Below are 24,654 nucleotides of genomic sequence, written 5' to 3' on the forward strand. Positions count from 1 at the left end.
TGAGGCCACCAATAGTGCTCACATAGTAGCTGCTTAGTACGAACAATACCCTGATGAGACTCGTGGGCTGATTGCAAGAAGATCGGTATTAGTGCTTTTAGAATAACTACTTGTTCATCCCACAACAGGAGTCCGTTAAGGAGAAAAAGCACTTCCTGTACATGGAAGTAGGCCATTAGTGCTGTGTCAAGTTTTTTTTTTTTTCTTGACCATCCTTGAGTTACATAGTTGATGACCCGATGCAATGTTTCATCGAAAGCAGTAACTGCCTGAATGGTCTGCTTATCGACTGCAGTGGTTACAAGAGAGACAATCTTTTCATATAAAATAGGGGAATGATTGTTTTGCAATGGGAGCCTCGACAACGCATCAGCTACACGCTTCTTGGACTCTTTGCAGTACTCAATGTTGAAGTTATGATACATTAACCTGGCTGACCATCAGAAAATACGGAGAGGACGTCTGCCTGGATTACCTGCTGTAGTAGGGCAACGACTGCCTAGTGATCTGTCCTGAGTGTAAAACACCTGCCCCACAGATAGATATGCCACTACTCACATGCAAATAAGCACGCTAATGCTTCTCTTTTCGCACACAGAGTACTTTTGTATCGTAGGAGTTTAAGTGCTGGATGCAAATGCTATGGTGTGTAGCTGAGAAACGGCATGTTGCTGCAAGACTGCACCTAGACTGACTTTAGAGGCATCTGTCGTGACAACTACTGGCAATGAAGAATCGAACATTTTTATAACAAGAGCACACGCAAGACAAGCCTGTACTTGTTCAAAGCTGCGTTGCTTGTCTTCCGACCAGGAGAATTGTTGTCCCTGTCTGAGAAAGTTGCCGAGGGGCTCAACAATATCTGCGTAGTGGTGAAGGAAGGTGGCATAATACCCTGTAAGGCCAAGGAAGGACTTGAGAGTTTTCAGGCATGTATGCGGAAGAGCATTGAGAATTGCGTGAACTTTGCTTTCCATGGGTGATATAGCCTCTGCAGAAATTTCATACCCCAGGAATGTCAATTCCTTCACCACAAAAAGACATTTGCGATTCAACTTCATGCCACTCTTCACAATACAAGTTAAGACCTGCCTGAAATTCTCATCATCCTCAGACTTCAAGCTTCCCCACATTAGTATGTCATCTTACTAACAAGCGACATTCTTACAGGATTGCAATATAGTAGACATCATTCTTCAAAATACCGCAGGTGCGGATGCTACACCAAAGCATACTCGTTTAAAATAAAGAATCCTTCCTGCATAATGAACGTGGTCAAGTCTCTGCTAGATTCCTACAGAAGCAGTTGGTGGTACGTTGATGGTAAGTCAAATTTAGAGAAGTACGACACACCATTCAGCATTTGAGCATTTTGAGCAGTTATTCTACATAGGGCAGCGGTAGGCGACGATGATAATGGCCTTGTTGGGCTCTCGCAGAACAACGCAGAGGCAGGTGTCCCTGTCGTTTTTGTGGACTACCTCGAGCGGTGACACCCATTCAAATGCCGACACCCGCTTGATGACATTGTTGTCCTCGAGTCGACGCAGCTCGCTGGCGACTTGTTGCCTCTGTTGCTTTAGGGGCTGTCGACACAGTTTGGCGGACACTGGCACGATGTCCTGCCGCCGCTTAACCCAGTGGGCGTAGTCCCGGGCGAGTCCTAGCTGACCTGAAGTAGCAAGATGACACGTTAATGTCGTGCCATCAATCAGGAGATACGATTGCTGGATGGCATCCAGCCCAAGCAATGAAGTGCCGTGTGCTGTAGAGTAACGGAGGTGCGCTTCCCACCTTGCTTAAAGTCTGGGCAAAAATATTTGACCACTGGTATACGGTGCTTGGAAAAGTTTTTTAGTTGAATGGATGTCTAGAGCAGTCTATGCTTAGAAGCGAAAGTCCTTCATTAGCGATACAGTGGCGCCCGTATCCACCAAAAGGGACATATGGACTTGTTCGCCAATGACCACAGAGATATGAAGGTCCTTTGGGCTATTCGGCTTAACGTTCACGGACAGGACTCTTGGAGTGCCGGAGTCAGAGTCTTGTACAGCGCTAACTTTCTGTACCGACGCTTGCTGTTTACGGCGAATTACTGTGAAGTGGCCTTTGATGTGACAGAATTGGCAGATTTTGATCCGGGCCGGACAATTTTGTGACAATGCCACATGTCCAAATTCGCAGCTGCAGAAGCAGGGTCCCAGTGGAGGCTTGCAAGTAGACCTGTGTGCCGGTCCCAAAATTGATGGCGGAGGCGCGCCAGTGTTTCTACCTTCGGGGGGGTGGCAGGGCGACGGCGCGGGGTCCATTGAATGGCCGGTGGCACGGCACGGGGGAGGAGGGATTGGATCAAGATTCAAGAGTTGATAAATTGATATGTGGGGTTTAACATCCCGAAACCACCATATGTTTATGAGAGTCATTGTAGTGGAGGGCTCCGGAAGTTTCGAACACCCGGGGTTCTTTTAACGTGCACCTAAATCTTAGCAAATGGGCCTACAGCATTTTGGCCTCCATCGAAAATGCAGCCGCCGCACGATCACGACCTGCGGGTCAGCAGCCGAGTACCTTTGCCACTATAGTGAACACTGCGGCGGAGCCACATTTGAGTATGGCCAAAATCTTATGTACGGTCAGTCAGCATTCTTTTTTGGAGTTGCTTAACGTGTGTCGGAGACACCAAAGTTTTGAAAGAGTTTGTTGCAGATTGTTTTGACGTACGCATGCCATTTTAAATCTGCTGTGAGAGCTACACCAATGTATTTAAACTGAATAACACCTACAAAAATACACCACCATTAATATATGTAAAATGAAGAGGCTGGTTTTTATTTGAAAAGGTCGTGATTAGAGTCTTTCTTTAAGGTTGCCATATTCCACTCCCATTTGAAAACAACGAAAAAAAGAAAACACTATTCAATGCATGCTGATCATGAGTATTAGAGACAGTTCTAAAGATAAGGCTGTCTTATGCATCTATTCCAAGTTTCATTTGAGTATCACCGATAATTCTCCATCATTTCTATAAATAAAAAGCAAAAACGGACCTAGAACCGCGCCATAAGTCATCTTCCTGATGTGATGTGTCATCTTCCTGATGTGATGTGTACTTTAGATGACTTCGTGGGGTTAAACATTTTGAGCTTGACAGCTAGTGATCGGCTATCCAATCAAAGCCAAAAAAAGTTGAAGCCAAAACATGGTGACATCAACCTGTTTTCGGTTTTAAGGGAGGAAGCAATGTCGTGCATAAATTGAAGGAACTGTATAACAGTAGAATAGCCAGCATGAAAGCCGTGCTGTGATCATGAAAGTATATTGTGTGCATTCAGGTATTCAGCAATTCATTTATCTATTTATTTATTTATTTATATTAGTGCAACCTACATCTCCCAAGTGGGCATTATTATAAGGGAAGGGAGGGAAAAAAGCAGTACTTAGTCAAACAAAGCACACGGCGCCGTCGAAAATGGCATACAATTGTGCAGCAGCTCCAGCGCATTCACGAAAAACACACATCATCTTGTAGTGAAGAACAAAAAGCATCGAATGAAAGATCAACGACACACACATCCAAATTATTTCTTGCAGAGGTAGAGGAAAAAAAATAATTTGCAAAGGCACCAGTACGACAGCTGACCTCGCGGATTTTTTTTTTTTTTAATGATCATCTCTATGCAACACGTAGTGTGAGCTCATCATGTATAAACTCTTGTTAATGCGGATTTCATCACATAGAATAAAAAAACTTTATTTACGAGAATTTACTGTGCTGCTCAAGAGGCTTCCATCCTAAGTTATTCTTAAAGCATGTAACACTGGAGTTAAAAATGTAGTTATTACTGACAAACCGCACTGCACAGTTTCGTATGCATTCAAGTTTATAAATTAGAGTTTGACCATGAGGATCTCACGCTGTACAGGCATATTCAAGGATAGGTCGGACATTTGTAACATACAAAGCCTCTTTCAGACTTTTTTGGGCAGACTTGAAATTGCGTTTAATAGTGTAACCCATCGTTGGCCTTGCCAGTTACGTAACCTATATGCTTATTCTAAGATAAATCCGCAGATAAGTATACACCAACGTATTTAAAATGTTCAACATGGTCAAGTTGGGCTCCTGACAAGCTGTAGGATGAGTGAAAAGGTTCGCATTTTCTGGTAAAGCTAAGGAAGCACCATTTTTTTACGTTCAAACACATCTTCCATTTCTTATACCATCTTACCACAGTGTCAAGATCACGTTGTAAAGCACAAACATCGTGCATACTGTGTATTGATCTATAAATAACACAATCATCTGCGTACAGCCTCACGTTTGATATAAGTGACTCTGACAAGTCATTAATATAGACCAAAAATAGTAAAAGCCCCAATACCGAACCCTATGGCACCACAGAAGTCACGCTGACATATGAAGAAGACAAACCATTTACTCGGACGGACTGTTTTCTAGAAGTTAAGTAATCCCTCAATCAACCAAGAACAGATGCAGGGAGACCTAAAAAAGTTAATTTATGTAATAAAAGAGCATGTGGAATGGTGGCCTGAAAGTCTAGAAATACGAATCCACTTCATAACCTTTATGATATGAACTTAAAACATCATGAGAAAATTCGCACAGTTGTGTAACACATGACAGACCAGACCTAAAACCATGCTGAAATGCACAGAAAAATTATTTGTTTCTAAGTGCTTTATAATACCACTATATATAACATGTTCAAGAGTTTTACAACATACGATGGTAGTTGGGCTGGTAGTTGGCAACATTATTTTTGTTTCCAGACTGTGCTATTGGCACAAGATTTGCTAGCTTCCATTCAGACGGCAGTTTCTAACCTTCAAGCGATTTTGAAGATAAGATGGCTAAAAATGGTGCTTGAGCACTTGCACACCTCTTCAATACATGATTAGAAATGGCATCCGGTCCTGGAGCTGAGTTTGGTTGAATTCGTTCAAGAAGAGCGCACACACGACTAGCCGAAATAATTATGTTATCCATAGGTTCGAATCGCTGGGGTGTCGTGTATGGCATTCCACCTTGAAAATGGTTTGGAAAACACAAATTGAAAATACTGGTTTAAGCAGAATTCCTTCTCTGCATCTTCTGAAAAGGTTGTTTCTCCATCAGTTATGTCCAGAATGCCAACAGAGTCCATCTTACTTTATTTCACATATTTCCAAACTTCCTTGGGATTAATAATCAGCTTTATTTCCAGGGAAGCAAAAAAAAAAAGCTATCTTTTGCTTCTCTTAATAACTCAGCGAGTTTTCCTTGAACATCAGCAGTTCCTGATGAATGAAAACGCTTTGAAGTGTAAATACTTTTATTAAATATCTTCCTTAGGCTTGCGGTAATCCAGGGTTTGTCAGCTCTCAGTTTCCCAGAAATAACTTAACTAGTAAGCTTGGTTTTAAAAAGTTCCCAAAGACTGGTGATATTCATCATCGAAGACCACTCTTGGAATTCAGTAAAAAACGAAGTAGGCTTAGAGGATATCACCTCATAGTTGCTGTTTTCATAAAAATAAATGGTTCGCGGCAACATTTTCTTTAACTTTAGGTTTGGGCAAACCAAACTTCCAACTACTACCTCATGATCACTAATCTCAGTCATAACTGTAACTGACCTTATGAAGGCAGGATGATTACGAAAAACAAGTTCTAATATGTTCGCACATTGCCCAGTGCACCTTGTAGGAAATGCAACGAACTGATGCAATGCGTAACACCTAATGAGCTCTTCCAATGCTAAGTACGGGTCAAACCGTGAGTGCAAGATGGGAGCATGACTTATCCAGTCAACATCCGGAAGGTTAAAATTGCCTCCTAGTAAAATAAACTCAGTTCCTAACGTAGCCAGTGTTTCAGACAAAGCTTCCAATGGCTGCGCACTGTTGCAGTTAGGCGGCCGATAAAAACAGCGCACCGCGACACGCTGCGCTTGTGACAGCTCAATTTTACGCCACACGGCTTCGTACTGAAGGCTAGTAATTGATACAGACAGACTTTTTAATTTGTTATTAACCAATATGAAAACTCGGCCACCACGCGCATCGCGATCTTTGCGATAGACGTTCATATGTGAAGGAAACACTTCTGTTTTGTAAATACTGTCATCGAGCCACGACTAGGTGCCAAAAATTATATCCGCATTCGTAGTAGCTAAAGGTCTAAAAACGCAACGCATCCTTCTTATTTTATATGCTCAACAGTTTACAACCATAAACAACAGTTATAGCTGATTGTGCCCTGGGCATCAAACGGAAGGCTTTGATTGTTATTACAATATTCTATGTTATCACTGGATGAATTGTAGATAAATGTTTCGGCCCCTATAATCAGCTTATTGAAGCAAAGCCTGAATGTTTCTTTGGGTTCTTTGGCAAATGCGACCAGTTTTCTTCTTTCCAAACAAACTTTGCTTGAGTAATCCTCTCTTATTGACAGAGTGGTTCCCCCCAGCGTGCGGGGCCTCGTAAGTACATTTTGCTTTTTTTTGACAGAACGAAACTGTGCTTCAATGGGCCTATTCTTCGAGGTAGTAAAACGACCCACCCTGTGAGCCCGTTCAATGTCCGATCACGTCACCTGGACACCCACATAGTCCACGATCAGAGTCTTCTCAACTCTCGCCTGCTGTATCTTTCAATCCGTAAAACCAAGTTATTCCTGTACGACCTATTTTCAAGGTCATTTTGGCGCCTTTCAACTTGGTCCAACTGGGCTGCAAGGAAGAAGTTCGCAGCTTTCAGCTGTTGGAACTTGGCCCCCAACATTTTTAGGCCACCAACGTCGCGTTCAATCGCTGCCAGTCCAGCCGTGAGTTCTGGAAGCGCATCGTCAGCAGCTTTTTGATTAGCTTTAATTACTTTGAGCACCCCCAGAACCTTATTCTGGCCGTTGTGTGTTTTTGGCAGTGAACCCAATGCTTCAAAAAGACCCTGTTTTTGTTCTCTAGGGAACGGTCCCGGATTTATCTTGATGCCCCCTGACAGCAATAAACGCCCCCAGAACACAGAAAACATGGCCCGATTTTCTCAGCAATGATCTCAGACAGGCAATGAAAATAAGTACGCACAAGACATAAAAGGTGGGGTTTCGGTGCCATCATGCAAGACCAGTCATATCGATAAACCGAAACATATGACAGTAAGGCAGACATACAGGCCTGAGGAGCAAGAGACTGTAAGTATCCCGTCCTCATGTCAGCATCGAAACCCAGCGGCGGCTGGCGAAACAGGCTCTTAAATAGTTCGTGGTCACGTGACGATACATGCGATGCCCATGCCGGTTGAGTGACGATATACTTGATATCCAGGAAGGCAGCTGTCGAGTCCAGCACATCAGAACACGGCTGACAGCGATGAAGCACCGGGCACTGTTGGGTGTAGCATGCTTTGTTGATCCAAGAGGGCGTGAATTGCGCATCGCCCAAGACTACTAGCACCTGCAAAAGCTAAAGAGCAAGACACTGTAAGTATCCAGTCCTCATGATAGCACCGAAACCTCTGTTAATGATATGCTTCAGCCATTTAGTGCTGGTAGAAAGCAAAGATATCAACCTAAATTTGCTATTCTTCGTTAGTTTCCGGGCATATGTACGGACACTACGTTTGCTAATTTCCGCAGCTGGGGAACTGCTGCAGAGATTATAGATTTTTTAAATATTATAGTAAGATAGTCAGCACAACATTCTGAATACCATTTTAGAAACATATTCAAAATACCATCTCAGCCAGATCATTTCGAAACCTCAAGGTTTGGCATGGGGTTATATACTCCAGAGGAGCTTCATTTAGGATTGAAATGAGCAGGTAGTTTAATCCACACAGAAAATGAAAGAGTGATGCCATTGTCGGTCTAAAAAATGGGATTGAAGTAGTTATTAAAAATATTCGCTATAGCTTGAGCATTTGAAAAGTCAAGGATAAAGATGAGAGAATAGATGATCAAGAATGAAGATTAGCACATAGACAATGCAGGACTAATTAAAGTCTAGATCCTCGGTGGATTTTTTTCATAAATGTAACGATAGCATTGCCAGACTAGTAGTTCTTACCTCTTTCAGTTTAGCTTCTAGTTTACTTTTCAATGAAATGAAGAAGCATTATCATTACACTTGAAATGAGGATTCTTACAAAAGTGTTTTATGTAAAGAGTGAGATTAATTATATTGTGGGCATTTAGTATACCCATTCTCTCATCTGTTCATTATCATCATTATCATGTGTTGTTCATGCATCCTCATCATTGTCGCGTAGCATCATCATCTTGGTTTGTTCATCGTAGCTGTTGGCTGCCGGTTCCTCGGGCCTAATAAAGGTCTTCCAAACCAAGACTTCATACATGGTGGAGATGCTGTTAGATCCCTCGTCGTCCTCTCTACCGCTCTACGCTTTGGAGCTCCGTTCAGGTCCCCGCTTGGGCCAGGTGTCCGCAAAGGTAGCCTATGGCTGCTATTCTCTAATAAAAGCTCGCCAATATTTTCCACAAGCTATATTTTGCACACTCTACTTTTCATTGTGTCATCGTCACATAGGTTACTGTGTGGAGTCATGGGGTATGACATACAACAGTTATCTAAAAACTCTTGAACGACTTCAAAAGGGTACACTGAAAATGGTACACTGAAAGCCAAGGTGAATCAGTATGTAATATTTTTCAATCACAGTGCATTCTCTCGGTTCTGATGTTGCGCGACTAGAAAATTGCCGTTTCTGTAAATAACATAAATAATAGAAATCCAACTTTGCCTGCTGATCTTTTTTCAATTCCTAAACGCAATACGGGACATGCTTTGAATGGTAATTTCATTCTGCCCAAATGTTTCAATGTTTACGGAGAAAAACTGATACAATTTAATGGAAGAAAAATAAGGAACATGATCCTCCTAGAGATTAAAACAGCATGTAATTTCAGCATGGCATGTAAATAATTTTTTCTGTGGAGTTGAGACATGTAAGCATGCGTGTGTTTGATTCGATTTTTATTGTATTTTTTTAATAAGTGCCTGTGTAAAGAAGGCTAGCTGCAAGCTAATAAGTATGCATGTCGGCAGGAAAAATGTATTACTATGTTATCTGTATTTATATGATTGGTTTTTGTTTGTTACTTCAAAGCTTATCTGTACACTTTTTATGTTGCACATTGTATTGGACCACCCACTAGCCACTGTAGGCTATCAGTCCAAATAATCCCTGCAATTGCATATGTCTATTGATGAAAATAAAGTTTTATTGATTGATTAAAAAAAAAAAAAAATGTCGCACCGAGATGAGGTCCGTGCTCCAGCCGTTCCCACTCCGCCATAGCGTGCCGTGCCTTCTCACGTCTTAACAGCCTCCAGCGTGAGCCCCATCTCTTCGCTAGTATGCGCGGAGAAGATGTGGAGGAATAATGGCTTGACGATTTCGAACGTGTCGGCGCTGCTAACTGGTGGGATAACACCTACAAACTCGCTCACGTCTCATTCTACCTCACGGGTGTCGCGAAGACGTGGTTCTTCAACCACCTCATCGACATCCAGGACAGGCCTTCAAATACCAGCTTCGCCATGTCTTTGGCACACCGGCTGTTCATTCGGCTCTCGCAAAGAAAGCTCTCACGGCTCGGAAACAGCACATCGAGGAGTCGTATACATTCTTCATCGAGGCTGTTCTTTCACGTTGCCGCCGGGTTGACACATGAATGACAGTCAGACAAGGTACGCCAGCTTATTAAGGGGATTGCACCCGTCGCATTCAGTACCCTTGCAATCCAGAATCCGGCTACTGTTGCTGACATTGTGACAACCTGTCAGCGCCTCGAACAACTTGAGTCTATGCGCCTACAAACGGACAGTGACGCGGCCCATATTACGGCGGATCCAAACCTACGGAACACGATAAGGGTGATTATACGCGAAGAATTAGAATCAATGGGATTCACACTACCTTCAGTGTGTCCCATTCAGTCTTCTTCAACATCATTGTGGGATGTCATCAGGGAGGAGCTCATGTCCATGACCCACATGACCCACCTGCAGCCCACTGTCGCTCGCACACTCCCATCATTCTCGCATGCTGCCCCCGCGCCATCAGGCACTGTCAGCTCGACATCGCGGCCACGAACGTTTGTGGGGGTTGCTGCCGCACCTCCCACAAGCTTTCCCACGAGCTTTCCATCACCACTGCCTGAGCCGTCATCTGTCCCTCTCACTGCTCTCTCTCCCGGTGCAATTAACGCAAGCTACTACCCTCCTCATCGATCGACTTGCCCTATGAGCTATTATTGCGGCTATTGTGGTCACATTTCACGCTTTTGCCGCAAGCGCCAGCAAGATGAGCATTGAGGGTACGACAAACGCGAATATACCGGAGGAGCCTTGTACCAGGGCCGCCGTTATTCATCACCGCCGCATCGGTCTCCATCTCCGCCAGCATCGGGTGAACTGCGCAGTAGTCATCAGTCAACCTGACGCCGTTCACCGTCGCTCCTCTTCTCCGCTTCAGCCTGCTTCCCTCGCTTCTGAACGTTGTCTGGAAAACTAAGCGATACAGTTTTTGGAGGACAAACTGCATTCCAACACAGGCTCCTACATTCGAAGACAACGCATGCGCAGTTTCTTCCTTTCCGCGTGTGCTGCTGTCTCTAGCACAGAAGTAGAAATTCGGCACCATGAGGATTGAGAAGTGTTACTTCTGCTCATCGCCCATATGCCCGGGTCATGGCACTTTGTGTGCAATGATTGCAAGATTTTCAGGTGTTGCAGATCGAAATGTCACAAGATTTTCAAGAAAAAGCGCAACCCAAGGAAAATCAGGTGGACCAAGGCCTTCTGTAAGGCTGCCGGCAAAGAGCTCACTGTTGACCCATCTTTTGAATTCGAGAAAAGGCGAAAAGTGCCTATAAGTACAACAGGGAGCTGTGGCAGAACACCGTAAAAACGATACAATGGGTCGAGGCAATCAAAGCTAAGAGGCAGGGCCATTATGTCACGAACAGGTTGATGAAGGGCAAAGAGCTCGACAAACAAAGGGACATCAAAAAAGTTCAGAGAGACCTCTACCTCATCAGATCTCCAGCTGCGATGCTCAAGAAGAAAGAGCAGACAATTGTGAAAGTTGTCGAAGAGCATTCTAACACAGGACTCCAATTCCTCAAGCGCGCCCTTACAATATGATTTCAGTCACAGTTGAGGGAGTGGACGTTGATGCTTTGGTGGACACTGGGGCTGCATTTTCTATTATTCGTGCTGATTTGTGTGCCCGTCTTTGAAAAGTCACAAAGCTTTATGATGGACCGACAGTAGTTACCTACAGCCCAGGGAACAAGGATTCGCCCTTCCGCTCTCTGTACTACCCGCGTGCTAATCGACCACATTCTGCCCTGCCGCGTTGGTCTAGTGGCTAAGGTACTCGGCTGCTGACCCGCAGGTCGCGGGTTCAAATACCGGCTGCGGCGGCTGCATTTCCGATGGAGACGGAAATGTAGGCCCGTGTGCTCAGATTTGGGTGCACGTTAAAGAACCCCAGGTGGTCGAAATTTCCAGAGCCCTCCACTACGGCGTTTCTCATAATCATATGGTGGTTTTGGGACGTTAAACCCCACATATCAATCAATCGACCACATTCTTCACCATATAGAATTTGCTGTGCTATTCCCGTGCTCCCACCAAGTCATTTTAGGCTGGGACTTTCTTTCCTCTGCTTCCGCGACTATTTGTTGTGCACAACGTGTCGTTCATCTTGCTGACACAGACCACTTGCTCAGTGACGAAACCTACAGGGCCCTTCGACTCAACGCTGCTGCAGACATCGAGCTACCACCACACGAACAGCAATTAGTCTGTTTTGTCCAACGACGTGGACTCTGGTGACATTTTGGTCACTCTGTCACCCCGTTGCCTTAATAAAGGCATAGCTCTCTCATCAGGCATGGCTGGCTTCAACAATGGGTCAGCTGTCGTTGCTGCTACGAACACCACACCAGATGAAATTTTACTGCCGCGGGGCACTGCTGTCGCCTGTGTTGCCAACCTGGAGCCTGTGTGTGTCATGCCTTTTACCCCTATCTCCTCTAAAGGCCATTCTGCTCATCATGCTGCTTCCTCGGCCTTTACGGCAGCCATCAACAAAGACTTGACAGACTCACAGAAGCAGTAGCTGCTTGATTTGTTGGAAAAGCATGCAAACTCTTTTGATGTTTATTCATCCACCTTGGGCCAGACTACCGCTACAGCACATCGTATTCAGACCGACAGAAGATCCATTGTGCACTGCCGTCCGTACTGCGTCTCTCCAGGCGAACTAAAAATCATTAAGGAAAACGTACACGATATGCTGCAACAGAAGATAATCTGACCGTCAACCAGTCCTTGCTTGTCTCCCATCGTTCTGGTGCGTAAAAAAGACGGTTCAGTACGATTTCGCGTCGATTACCGAGCACTCAATAAGATCACTAGGAAGGACGTATACTCCATGCCACGCATCGACGACGCCCTCGATTCTTTACAAGGTGCTGAATTCTTTTTGAGCCTCGACTTGCGTTCCGGCTATTGGCAAACCCCCATGCTCGAAGATGATAAAGAAAAAACTGCGTTTGCAACTTCGGACGGCCTATACGAATTCAATGTTAGGCCGTTCGGTCAGTGCAAAGTGCTCGCAACTTTTGAGCGCATGATTGACACCGTGCTGCATGGCCTGAAATGGAAGACTTGCCTATGTTACCTCGATGACATCGTTGTCTTTTCATCGGCGTTTCATCAACATCTACAACACTTGGACGAGGTCCTGACTTGCCTTGTGGGCGCTGGTCTTCAAATTAACACCAAGCAGTGTCATTCCACCAGCAGATCTATCAAGGTCCTCGGCCATGTCGTGAGCAAGGACGAAATTCGTCCAGATCCGGATAGAACTGCTGCAGTGCTTCGCTTCCCTCGCCCTGAAAAACCGAAAAATTTGCAAAGTTTCCTTGGTCTCCCCTCTTACTTTCGGCCATTCATACAAAACTTTGCCTCCATAGCCGCACCACTCCATAAGCTACTTGCTTCCGGTATGCCCTTTCAGTAGTCTCGGGAATGTGAATCGGCTTTCGACATGTTGAAAAGTGCTCTCACGACCGACGCTGTACTTTCTCATTTTTACAATGATGCACCGACCTTCCTGCACACAGGCGCTAGCGGCCGCGGTTTAGGAGCCGTGCTCCTGCAACGGGACAGCTCTTCGCAAAAGCGAGTCGTCGCATACGCCAGCAGCGTCCTCTCCACAGCCGAGAGGAACTACACGATCACCGAGCAGGAGTGCCTCGCCATCGTTTGGTCAGTGCAGATATTTTGTCCCTATCTGCACGGCCGCCATTTCACTATTGTGACCGACCACCACTCTTTATGTTGGCTTCCGACACTCAAGAACTTGTTGGGACGCCTCGGTCGCTGGATTCTATGCCCCCAAAAGTATGATTTTGACATCGTATACAAGTGGGGCAGAAAGCGTAGTGATGCCGACGCTCTTTCTTGCTGCCCACTACCAGCGGCTTCACTCGGCGTTTCCGCAATCACTTTGCACAACACACCCTCGGAGTCCACGTCTATGGCGGTGCTCTTTCTCGCCTCTATGGACCAGCTGCATTCGGACGACCCCCACGATTTTCCTTCTCCACAGCTGGCTGACCCATACTAGCGGCGTATTATAGACTACCTCACTGGCAGTTTCCGTCCACTTAATGTGAGGCTCCATCACCAACTCTCGCAATTTAAGCTGGACAACTCGGTGCTTTACCGCAAAATTTATCATTCTGGCCGTCAGCGCTGGGCTCCTGTTTTACCCCGATCGCTTTGGTCCGAAGTTCTCAGAGCGCTTCATGACCATCCGACTGCTGGTCACCTTGGTTACCATAAAACCTACGATCGCCTTTGAAGTCGGTTTTATTGGCCAGGCATAACCACTTGCGTAGCTCGGTACGTTGGGTCCTGCACTACCTGCCAATGTAGAAAACTACCCACATCTGCTCCAGCCAGTACACTACAGCCTCTTCCACACCCAACCACACCATTCGAAGTTGTAGGCGTCGATCTTTATGGCCCCCTTCCAATCAGTGCTGCTGGAAACCAGTGGATAGTAACAGCCGTTGACCATTTGACGTGCTACGCTAAGACGGCATTCATCACTACTGGTTAAGCTTCTGAAATTCCCAATTTCATCCTCCAAGCCATTATACTGCGTCATTGTGCTCCACGTGTATTGCTCAGTGCCCATGGAAGGACCTTCCTTTTCACAACTAGTGAATGAACATCTTCACGCCTCCGGCACGACTCACAAGACTGTCTCTATTTATCATCCCCAGACTAACGGCCTCACTGAGCGATTCCACTGCACTCTTGCTGACATAATCGCAGCCTATATTCAACCAGACCACAAGAACTGGGACATAGTTCTACCATTCCTCACTTTTGCCTACAATATGGACATTCATTGAACAACCGGCTACTCGCCATTTTACCTAGTTTATGGACGCTCCCCTACTTATTTTCTGGATGTCTCTTTCTTTACCTTCCCAGGAATTCATCTCCATCTTCTTCAGGGGAATATGTTCTACGACTCACGCAGTGTTGCCAACGTGCTCGTATAAATACTGAAGCCCGACAGCAAGAGAGAAAGATAGTTTACGATGAATCGCATCGTGCTGTATCTTTTCAACCTGGAGATGAAGTGCTCCTCTTGATGCCTATTCGCACACCTCGTTTGTGCGACAAACTTCAGCCACGGTTTATCGGGCCATATACAGTTCTTGAAGAGACTTCAACAGTGAATTACCGCGTGACGCCACTTGTCGCCCCAGCAGATTACTGTTATCGAACTACTGAGGTCGTCCATGTCTCCCGTATGAAGCCCTTCATGCGACGTTCTTTGTCCCCTTGACTCACCGCGGCCAGGCTGACTGCTTTCATGTGGGGGGAATTGTGTAGTGTGAGCATTTAGTACACCCATCCTCTTTATCTGTTCATTGCCATCATTATCATGTATTGTTCATGCATTCTCATTGTTGTCGCGTAGCATAATCATCTTGGTTCGTTCGTCGTAGCATTTTCATCGGCACTCAAGAATCAACAGCTATGTAAGGCATCATTGAAGGCGACCAGCGCCTGTACATCAACCGTGAAAATTGCGTCGCCAAAAAACTAGCGTCCTCGGACTTTTTCGACCGGCTCCCAACTTTCCTATCTCCTTCTTTTTCTGTCACTTGCCTGTCTCATCCTTTTATCTAACTATATCTTTACTATATTTTTTTATATTCTCCCTTTTCCCATTCCCTACAAGGTGCTGAGCCGTGCTCCCGCAAGGGCTGCAGGAAATAGTGCCTTCTTCCTTTTTCAAGCGACCACGGATTCAATTCAGCGTACTACATCGCTAGCGTGGCTTCGGCCACGCACCACTCAATGTGGCATGTGCGATCCCGGCCTTATCAACTACATGCGCTTAACAGTTTCCTGTCGGGAAAAACGTTGTCGTTATCACGCTTGCAACAAATATTATATTTGCTTCCTCGTCCGTAAATTTAAAGCCTTTTACTGTTTTATGACGCGAGCTTTCACTTTTGCTGCCAGTGTGCTGTCGTATGTAAGCTTGGCGAGTTGTCAACCGTCGTTGCTGATCTCCGGGCTGTGAACGCGAACTTCGTATCACGCACGCGGTTCTTGGTTCACTGCTAGTGCGATCTTTTCGACGCTGAATCTTCATGTTTTGGACAATCTTTTCGCGACAACATACCAAGCAGCAAGCTAGGCCTAATCCGCGTTGGTTGCGCTTCGATCGGTAGTGGTCGCGTGAATCTAAGTTGCGATTTCGTACCGAATCAACGAAACTCTTTGCGGTGGCCGCACATGACGGGAAAGGATACATATAGTTAAATGAAAATGAGGGCGGTATGTGTAGTACTCAAATAGTGATTCACGATTCAGTTGTGATATCTTAAATAGGGTGTGCGCCTGTGAAAATCGAATGGTTGGCATCTTTCAATGCGTCAAATTCTGGACGTGACTCGACATGGTTTCTGTGTATTGCGCATAATCCAGGTGGTCTGGTAGTCGGCGAATTTCTGCGATGGTGCTTTCATTTGTTAAACACACCCCTTCCCCTTCGCGTTTTTTCGACGTTAAATTCTTTTAACAGTGAGAAATTTAAATGTTGGCAAACGCGCATCTGAACTTTTATCTGAACCGCAATGTGCGGCAATGTTGATGCAACGTTTTCCCAGTGCTGCTTGGAAGTTTCCACAATATTTCGGAATCTGATGACATTGATGCCACATGCCTGAAATGTTGCTTCAAAGTTTCAACAACTTAACGACAACCTTAAAGTAACTCAATTTCTGCATGAAGCAATGTTTTTGCCGTGCTGCTTAGACATTAGTGCAACACGGCTTCTGAGTATGCTAGCTGTAACATACAGCATTACAGTTATGTATAATGTTGCAATGCTATTGCAATGTTTCAGTATAGGAAACCATAGTAATTTGCAGCATATATATATATGTGGAGGCATTTTGTTGTTCGTGGCTCATTTCTCATGTATTCAGATCACATAAGCACGGGTATCTCAATTCTGTCGTATCTCTGCAAAGATCAAGTGACAGGCTGGTACGGCCAATGGCAGAGGGCACTAAATAAAATTCTTTAATTCACATGGTATGTCATGATATTTAACATCAGTCGTCATGAAGCCAGCTTCAACTTAACAGCCACGTTGCGTGCAGATCTGCTTGTTGCCAGTCAATGGTTGATAGCAGCAACGTATATTTACCAAAAAAGGTAAAATAGGTGCTTTATATTAGCCTAACATATGCTAAAGAAAAAATTGTTTTTCTGTTTTTTATGAAATAAAAACATCTCAGCACTTGCAGTATGTTGTCGGAAATGTAGTTTTGAAGAGCAGCAATGAATTGATCTACCATGGCTGTTATGACTGTGAGGTTTCAAGTGGCATGGACGTTCAGAGAGATGGGTTCATCCCTCAGAGTTTAGATGAAAAGCAATCCAAGAATTTATTATGCAGGAGAGAAAAGACAGTTTCGTATAATCAAAGTTGCAGGATTAAATGAACAGTACAAATTTTCTTTAAAAAAATATATATCTTTGGAATTGTTCAAAATGATTGTCCCTATTCAGAAGAACAAAACAGCAGAAAGATTTTTCATTCATTATTTCTATCAAAATTTTTGACGAGAAACCTACAATGGCTAGCCGAGATGTGCATTGAAAACTACCTCCAACACCGGTGAACAAATGACCCCCAATTCTTTCAACAAAAAATATCTCATTACCACATTGCACAACTGAATTGATGAGCATGAATAAAAAAAAAACAGAATATTGGGGCCAATTGTGGTTTTACATTCAAACTATAGTAACGTTAAGAAAAAGAAAATATTGCATACAATAACAATACAAAGTACTATCAACAAACCTTGCTTCTTCAAGACGTCCTACAAGCTCTACCAAGACAAAATGTGACGCAGACATAAGTGAGAAAGTGTTACGAGACAGAAGTCTCTTGACATTATTTTGTAATGTCAAGCTTAATATTATATGTAGTATCATAATTACAAGGCACAAACAAACAGGTGCAAGTTGCCCTTCGGAAACTATCATAATTCTACAACACAGTTGAAAGAACTGAAAAAAAAAAAAGCTTTGAGATCACATTCGAGTAGTTATTCCAACTTTCTGGTGAACCTTTGTAGCTGTGTGCAGACAGTTCATGCTGTTGTAATCCAGACAAGGTGGATGGCGAACCAATTCACACAGCCAATCAATCCATTTAACTAATTAGAGGGCATGTTGAATGCAGGCTCGAGCTGCCTCGCTGAAAAAAAAAAAAGAATGGCACACTAATTTAAATTGGCAAAATAAAGCAGCAAACTTCAGTCACCTGAAGCACCAAGGCATATCCAGAGAATGTCTAGCTAATTTGTCTACAAATCTGCAGAGCCAATTTGACTCAACCTGCAACTGTTAAAAGCCTTAAGAAAACAAAAATAAAATTATCGCATTCGGAGCAGCTAGCAAACGTGTTCGGTGTGAGGCGAGGTGGAAGCGCCCAATTCAGTGTCAGACGAAGAAAAGTTACTTGCATTTTGTTCACCTTTGATTGATGCGCCGAGCGACTAAGGGTACCGAGCACTTGAGTCACAAAGTAGAACTTCAATCCTTTGCACTGATGGCGCGTTTGCAGCGTGATCATCACTGCAACTGTCTTTCGCCCGCGAACTCCACATAAAGCAAGAGCCAGACGTTAAAGAAAAAAGAAGACCACAGAATATTCCGCGAGTACTCTGAGATTTAATTTATGTTACATACGTCCGTAAAAGACTTACTGTTCTTCTATCGAGGCAGTAATCCTGTAATCTCCAGCTGAACACTAGGAAGACCTCACACCGTGAGAGCGCGTACAACTTTACGCGCGAAACTCTGTGCGTGGCCATTAGCGATGTCAGTAACCGTTGCTGATCTGCAAAGGGTCCGCTTCGGGTTTCGGTTTCATTTTTGCATGTCGCTTGCCCATGCAGTACCACTAGTACTGCGCCCAAACTAACACATCACTTGATAAGTTGTGAAAGTACATATATCTAACACAAAGTACGTATCGAAAAAATGTATATTGAATATCGTAGTAGGTGTACAACGTGCAAGTTTTCACTAGAAGCAGCAATGCAGCGATGGCATCATTATTTTAGGCAAGCAATAGAGAAATCTTCTAAATTTTTTTGTGCATGCCACAGAAATAAAACCAGCTTTGCAGGAAGTGACACAGTTGTGGCAGATATGGCTAAATATGGGCCAATGTCTGTCAACATTTGACAACATTGTCAGGAAATAAAAATGCAATGTTACCACAACATCACTGGTGCAAAATTGATAAAATGTTGGTAAAAGTCGAGCAACATCTGACAACATTGATGCAATGTGGCTAAATGTTGCCATTCAACAACATTTGCAACGTTGTGGCAACATTGCGGCAACAATTTGTTGCTACTAGGGAAGGAGCCGTCTCTCATACCTTGATCACACCAGTTTTGCCGAGGTGGTGTAGGGGGGGGGGGGGGGGTAGTGCCACAAATACCTTGACGGTCTACTGCGGTCACCAACAGTATCCCAGTAGTCACTTCGTCTGTGCCACCAACATCGATGGCGGATCTGCAGGCTTCAGCTCAACAGGCTCAAAAGTTGAATGGAGTCCCAAGGGCGGAGACGCAAGTCTGTGTGCCTGCTCCTCGACCTTTCAGCACTTTAGAGAAGAGTATAGAAATTGATGTACGAACGCCAGCGTCGTCGACACCCAAAGATCAGCGCTCTTTGGAGCACAAGAAAGGAAAACATCCCATAACCGCTCCGCCAAAGGGATCGGTAACCTGAAAGGTTATCTCCCTTTAACGTATATCTTTAGCACGTTCATCTGAACATAGGACACATACATTCTTCCTCAATATGACCACTCCGATGCTACAGTGCCAGGGGCCTATTTCATAACCTAGATGATATCAAAGACTTGCTAAATGACTATTAGTCAAAAATGTTCTGTGTTCAAGAAACTCATTTAAAGTCATCTCACATGAATTTCTTGAGCCAATATATAGTTTATTGTAAAGATCGAAATGGTGGCACTTCTTCGTCAGGAGTTGTGGCAACCATTGCACAAAGGAGCATAGCATGCCAGCACATTGCGCTACAAAGCTCTATTCTATTGATAACTATCTGCTCCATCTGCATACCCCCTGACGAACCATTCAATCAAATAGAGTTGGAAAACCTGAGTGATCATAGTTGATCGACGTAGCGCGTTTAGAAACATAGGACAAGGGAAGGGACAGAAGGGAGCGTTTACTTCCAACAAAATCTTTATTTCGAGGAGCGTACATATATATGCTCATGAAATTCGAAGACAACAGATAAACAGATGAAAAACCCTCTATTGCCATGCGCTAAAAACTTATGATCTCAAAAACGACAATTCTTTTTCACAAAGACCGAGAGAAGGAGTGCTGACGCAGTTCAGCCCTAATCTACTAATCTTTTCTGCTTCAATAATCTCCCTTGTCACTTTATTTCTGTTTTTTCCTATGATTACCGTACCATGAAAAAGTGGTTTGCAGCCACACGTGCTGCAATGTAGTGCCAAAAAACCATCTCGATCATTTCTTACGTTGCAAGCGTGTTCGCGGAGCCGGTCATTAATGCACCTGCCAGTTTGTCCTATGTAGTGTTTACCGCATGAAAGAGGTATCTGATAGATTACAAATTGCGCGCATGTGACAAACAGTGTTAAGTGCTTTTTAGAGCATCCCAGTTTTGCATGTGAAACAACTTTCATACACAAGTACGAGGGCTTTTTCGGGGCAGAAAACACCACTTTTACATTGGCCCGCTCCCCAACCTTTTTCAAGTTGTGGGAGATTCCATGCAGATAAGGCACTACGGCAAGCTTCTTGAAGCAGAAAAGATTAGTAGATTAGGGCTGAACTGCATCAGCACTCCTTCTCTCGGTCTTTGTGAAAAAGAATTGTCGTTTTTGAGATCATAAGTTTTTAGCGCATGGCAATAGAGGGTTTTTCATCTGTTTGTCTGTTGTCTTCGAATTTCGTGAGCATATATATGTACGCTCCTCGAAATAAAGATTTTGTTGGAAGTAAGCGCTCCCTTCTGTCCCTTTCCTTGTCCTATGTTTCTAAACGCGCTACGTCGATCAACTATGTCTTACCAACATGCCCAACTTTATACTCTGAGTGATCAGCTTCTAGAACCGTATGTTTTCATTGGAGATTTTGATGCTCGCAGTGCCATCTGCATACCCCCTGACGAACCATTCAATCAAATAGAGTTCGAAAACCTGAGTGGTCAGCTTCTAGAACCGTATGTTTTCATTGGAGATTTTGATGCTCACAGTTTGTTATGGGGTGATATCAGAGGTGATAGGAGAGGTCGCACTGTAGAAAGCTTTCTTCTCTCATCCAGAGCTTGTCTGTTCAATAAGGCAGAGCCCACAAACTACAGTACCACACACAATACATATTCATGCATAGATTTAGCCATTGGGTCACTGTCACTCCTACCTTACCTATATTAGAAAGTTAGGACCAATCCGTATGGAAGCGACCATTTTCCGACTCATTTAGAAACAAGTCAACGGGATGATCGACCATCTTACCCAGAAAAGTGGGACTTTCATGGTGCCGATCTGTAGTCGAGGCTACCGAGGACATGCAAGTGAAATATTATAGCGCAGCAAGCGGCGTGCAATTCAGAATAAGCTCTCAAAGTCAGCTAAAAATTGCCTTCTTCTCTTGGCAGATGACTCCACAAGGTCAGAAAGCACGTGTGTCGTATTTCTTTTTCCCGTGCAGTCCCTCCCTGCTTAGCTTCCTGTGCTTTCGTCGGGATGAGAAGAGAGATTGCACTAGCAGCATGTGATAAATTTTTGCAACTCTGCGTGTACTGGACGGATTCTAAAAATATTTGTGGCAGTGAATTTATGGGGAAATAAATAAACTTTTTTAGTGAATGCATTCTATGGCAACTTGAAAAAGTGTCGCACGGCCCCTTTAAGTGAAACTATTACTTTCGTATCAAATCATTTTTATTCATTACTAGCTTAAAAGCTAGTAATGACGGCTTGTATGCTCTTAGTATAATAAATCTTAAAATGTTACGTATTTTGAGGGTTATGACGCGCATCCTGCTGAAAGTAAAATCCTGCCGATCTTTCAACTTCCTTTGATTGAAAAAAAAAAGGGGGGGGGGGGGGAATAAGCATAGAGGCTCTATTTCATATTTTTTAAATATTGTGCAGGCCTGTTAGGTCATGATAAATATGCCCATTTTTCTTTATATGTCATATATACTCTTCATATATATATATATGTCATATATATCGCGCTAATAGTTGTGTTGAGCTGTGCAAGCCTGGCACACAGTGGTGCGTGGCCGTTTTGGAAAAAACAAACACACTTCATTCTAGGCAAAGGGCTAAACATGTTTTCGTGTTCTTCGCGGGCCTGATGGCCTACTGTTCACTGTAGTCACTACCGCCCGGCCATCCGTTAATCTAAACATGTAACACTTAGTAGGCGATGCACTGTATGCAACTAGCTAGGGGCGTGCTCAGCTTGACAGCTCAGCTCAGCTCAGCAGGGATGGTAATGGGTTTCATGTATAGCCACACCAGGTTTTGCCAATAGATCACCGTAGAATCATACGCACACATGTTGAAGCCTGATGAGTCTTCCATTAGCTGTGTTGCTACTTCAGCATGTATACCCTTTTCATAGTTCTATAGTGGTTTTATGATAGGGGATATGGTCATGTGATTGAGCTGAAGTTTTTTTTTGCTCAATGCAAACATAGAAAAGCCCATGCACTTTCGGTAATGTTACAACGGCATCATCACATATAGCTTTCCGTGGTTAACGGTGACGCACGTAAGGTGACAGAAGGAATAATACATAGTTCCACTGCGTTCCCCAAAGCGCCTTCGAAAATTCATTGTACGAGCATCACCCTCGTGCGGCAATGTCTCCTGCAATCAAACCTCCGTTACACTGTTGGTACAATCTTGCTATTTTGCCAACGTCAGTTTACTGCCGTCTGTAGCCAGTACGCCGAAAGGGGTCGGGATGCGGCAAAATAGTTTCCTCGCTGCCGGGAGTGGTGGCTCCATCAACAAAAAGACGTATTAGAGGCATCTTTTTATCACACATCATTAATCATCCTTCTCTCGCGCTTACCGTGCGCGCATCATTGCTGCGCGCATCATTGCTGCGCGCACAGTACACCTCGGTCAGAACCGTACAGCTATCGGCGCAACACAGCATTCTTGATTGGGAAGGGGCGAGCGCGGTCCTTGGGAAAGACAACGGAAGCAAGCGAGATAACGAGTATTTCTGTGTAGTTGAAAAACGCCCCAAGTACTCCTATTTTCCTTAGTGGTTTGATCGTATATTAGAACAGGGGACAAAATTAAAAAGAAAATATCAAATCGGGGTCTTTCGAGCTAAAACTGGATGAATTGTGATCACCTAGACAGCTTTAATAATCGCTTAGACTTAAGTGCATGGGTGTTGAGTGTTACAAAATCAAACCAATAACCTTATGCTCACTAGTCCTCAAGGCAAGTACAAAAGCTTTTTTTTCTTCTTTTTTTCGTAGTGAAGTGCTACCGCATAAAAAGATACAAAAGGTTTGTTCTTCATGTGAATTGACCCCAACATGACAGTCACAAGCTCAACTATTGGTCTTATGCTTTCTGGCAAGTACGGGTGGTGACATTTTTTTTTATTTTTGGGTGCAGTAACTGACTATAATAACAATTGTACTGTTTCCAACATAAATATATGATTGAGTAATAGATTACTGCTGGAAAACAATTGCACTTTTTCTTTATTCTATATTCGATTCGTATTTGAATTTTTATATTCACACAACCCTACTTAGAATACAACAATATATTGGACCCATGTCAGTCTGACTTCCGTACAGCTAGATCCACAACTGACAATCTTGTCCCCCTCGAGTTCTAGATGCGTCACCCATTTGTACACAACCAATACTTTGTTTTTGTTCTCTTTGATCTTGAGAAGGCATATGATACTGCCTGGCGATATGTAATCTCGCAACACTTATCGTCCTTTGCAATATGCCGCAGGTTGATTACCATCTTAAGAGATTACCTGTCTCAAATGAAGTTTTGTGTAAGAATAGGCAATGTGTTATCGCGCACATTTGTTAAAAAAAATGGAGTGCTGCAGGGAGGAGTATTGAGCTGCACGCTTTTTATAAGTAAATGAACTCGATCTCTTCGCTCTTTTATTCCACCTGGGATATCGTACTTCGTTTATGTGGATGACATCCAAATCAATTTCAAATCATGTAACTTGACCAAATCAGTTTCAAATTGAGTAACTTGACTGTATGCGAACGCCTCATACAGTTAAGTGGTCACTGCCTTGCAAAATGGGCTGATGAGAATGGTTTTAACACTGACAAGACTACTAGTGTGCTTTTCTCCAGACGGAGGGGTGTTCATGCTGACACCTGCATACTAATGAATGGACAAAGCTTAGTCATCGCAAAAGAACAAAAATTTCTCAGTGTAATTTTCGATGCTAAACTCGCCTTCATTCAGGACATGAAACCATGAACCTTAATACCATGAACTTTTTAAAGATTTTGTCGCATCAGTCGTTGAGGACAGACAGGCACTGTCTCATATCTCTGTTTAGAAGCCTGGTTTTGTCACGCATGGACTATGGATGCATAGTATATTAGTCAGCTTCAAGGATAGCACTCAAACTATTGGACCCTGTATACCACTTAGGTATCTAACTGGCACTTGGTTTGTTCTATGCCTGCCCTGTTCAAAGCCTTTATGCAGAGTCAGACTAGTGGCCACTGGACAACGGTCAATTGCCAATTCTTTGGACACTCGAGCTTTTGGACATGCTCAATAATTTGGACATCTTCGCGGCATCGCCACGAGCTCCATAGAATCAATGTATAAGGAAGTCTGAAATTTCGGACGCTCGAACCCCCCAGAGCCCAATTTTCCAGACTTTTTGACGCGACGGAAGGTCGGAAACCACCACTGACCTCCAGTGGAAACCACCACAACTGTGTCA

General features: G+C 43.9%; 1 protein-coding gene and 1 pseudogene across 7 annotated transcripts in view; both read left to right on the forward strand.

Moving 5' to 3' along the window:
- Pink1 (PTEN-induced putative kinase 1) overlaps window positions 1-24,654 on the forward strand; it is a 446,363-nt gene that overhangs the window by 415,781 nt on the left and 5,928 nt on the right. The window contains exons 9-10 of one of the 7 annotated variants that reach the window (XR_012893957.1): window positions 7,328-7,482; window positions 8,271-8,451. The exons of 4 other annotated variants lie outside the window; for them this stretch is intronic. Coding sequence is in view for 1 of the 3 variants with exons in the window: in XM_037419275.2 (XP_037275172.1) it covers window positions 7,328-7,453 (126 nt within the window). In the remaining 2 variants the exon portion in view is untranslated. The remainder of the gene's footprint in view (window positions 1-7,327; window positions 7,483-8,270; window positions 8,452-24,654) is intronic. 2 more of the 7 variants (XR_012893956.1, XM_037419275.2) reach the window with 2 other exon arrangements.
- On the forward strand, window positions 8,494-11,634 carry LOC142802724 (putative ribosome biogenesis protein RLP24 pseudogene; annotated as a pseudogene).

The sequence above is a fragment of the Rhipicephalus microplus genome, chromosome 3 (genome assembly GCF_043290135.1).
Source record: "Rhipicephalus microplus isolate Deutch F79 chromosome 3, USDA_Rmic, whole genome shotgun sequence".
Classification (NCBI taxonomy): Eukaryota; Metazoa; Arthropoda; class Arachnida; order Ixodida; family Ixodidae; genus Rhipicephalus; species Rhipicephalus microplus.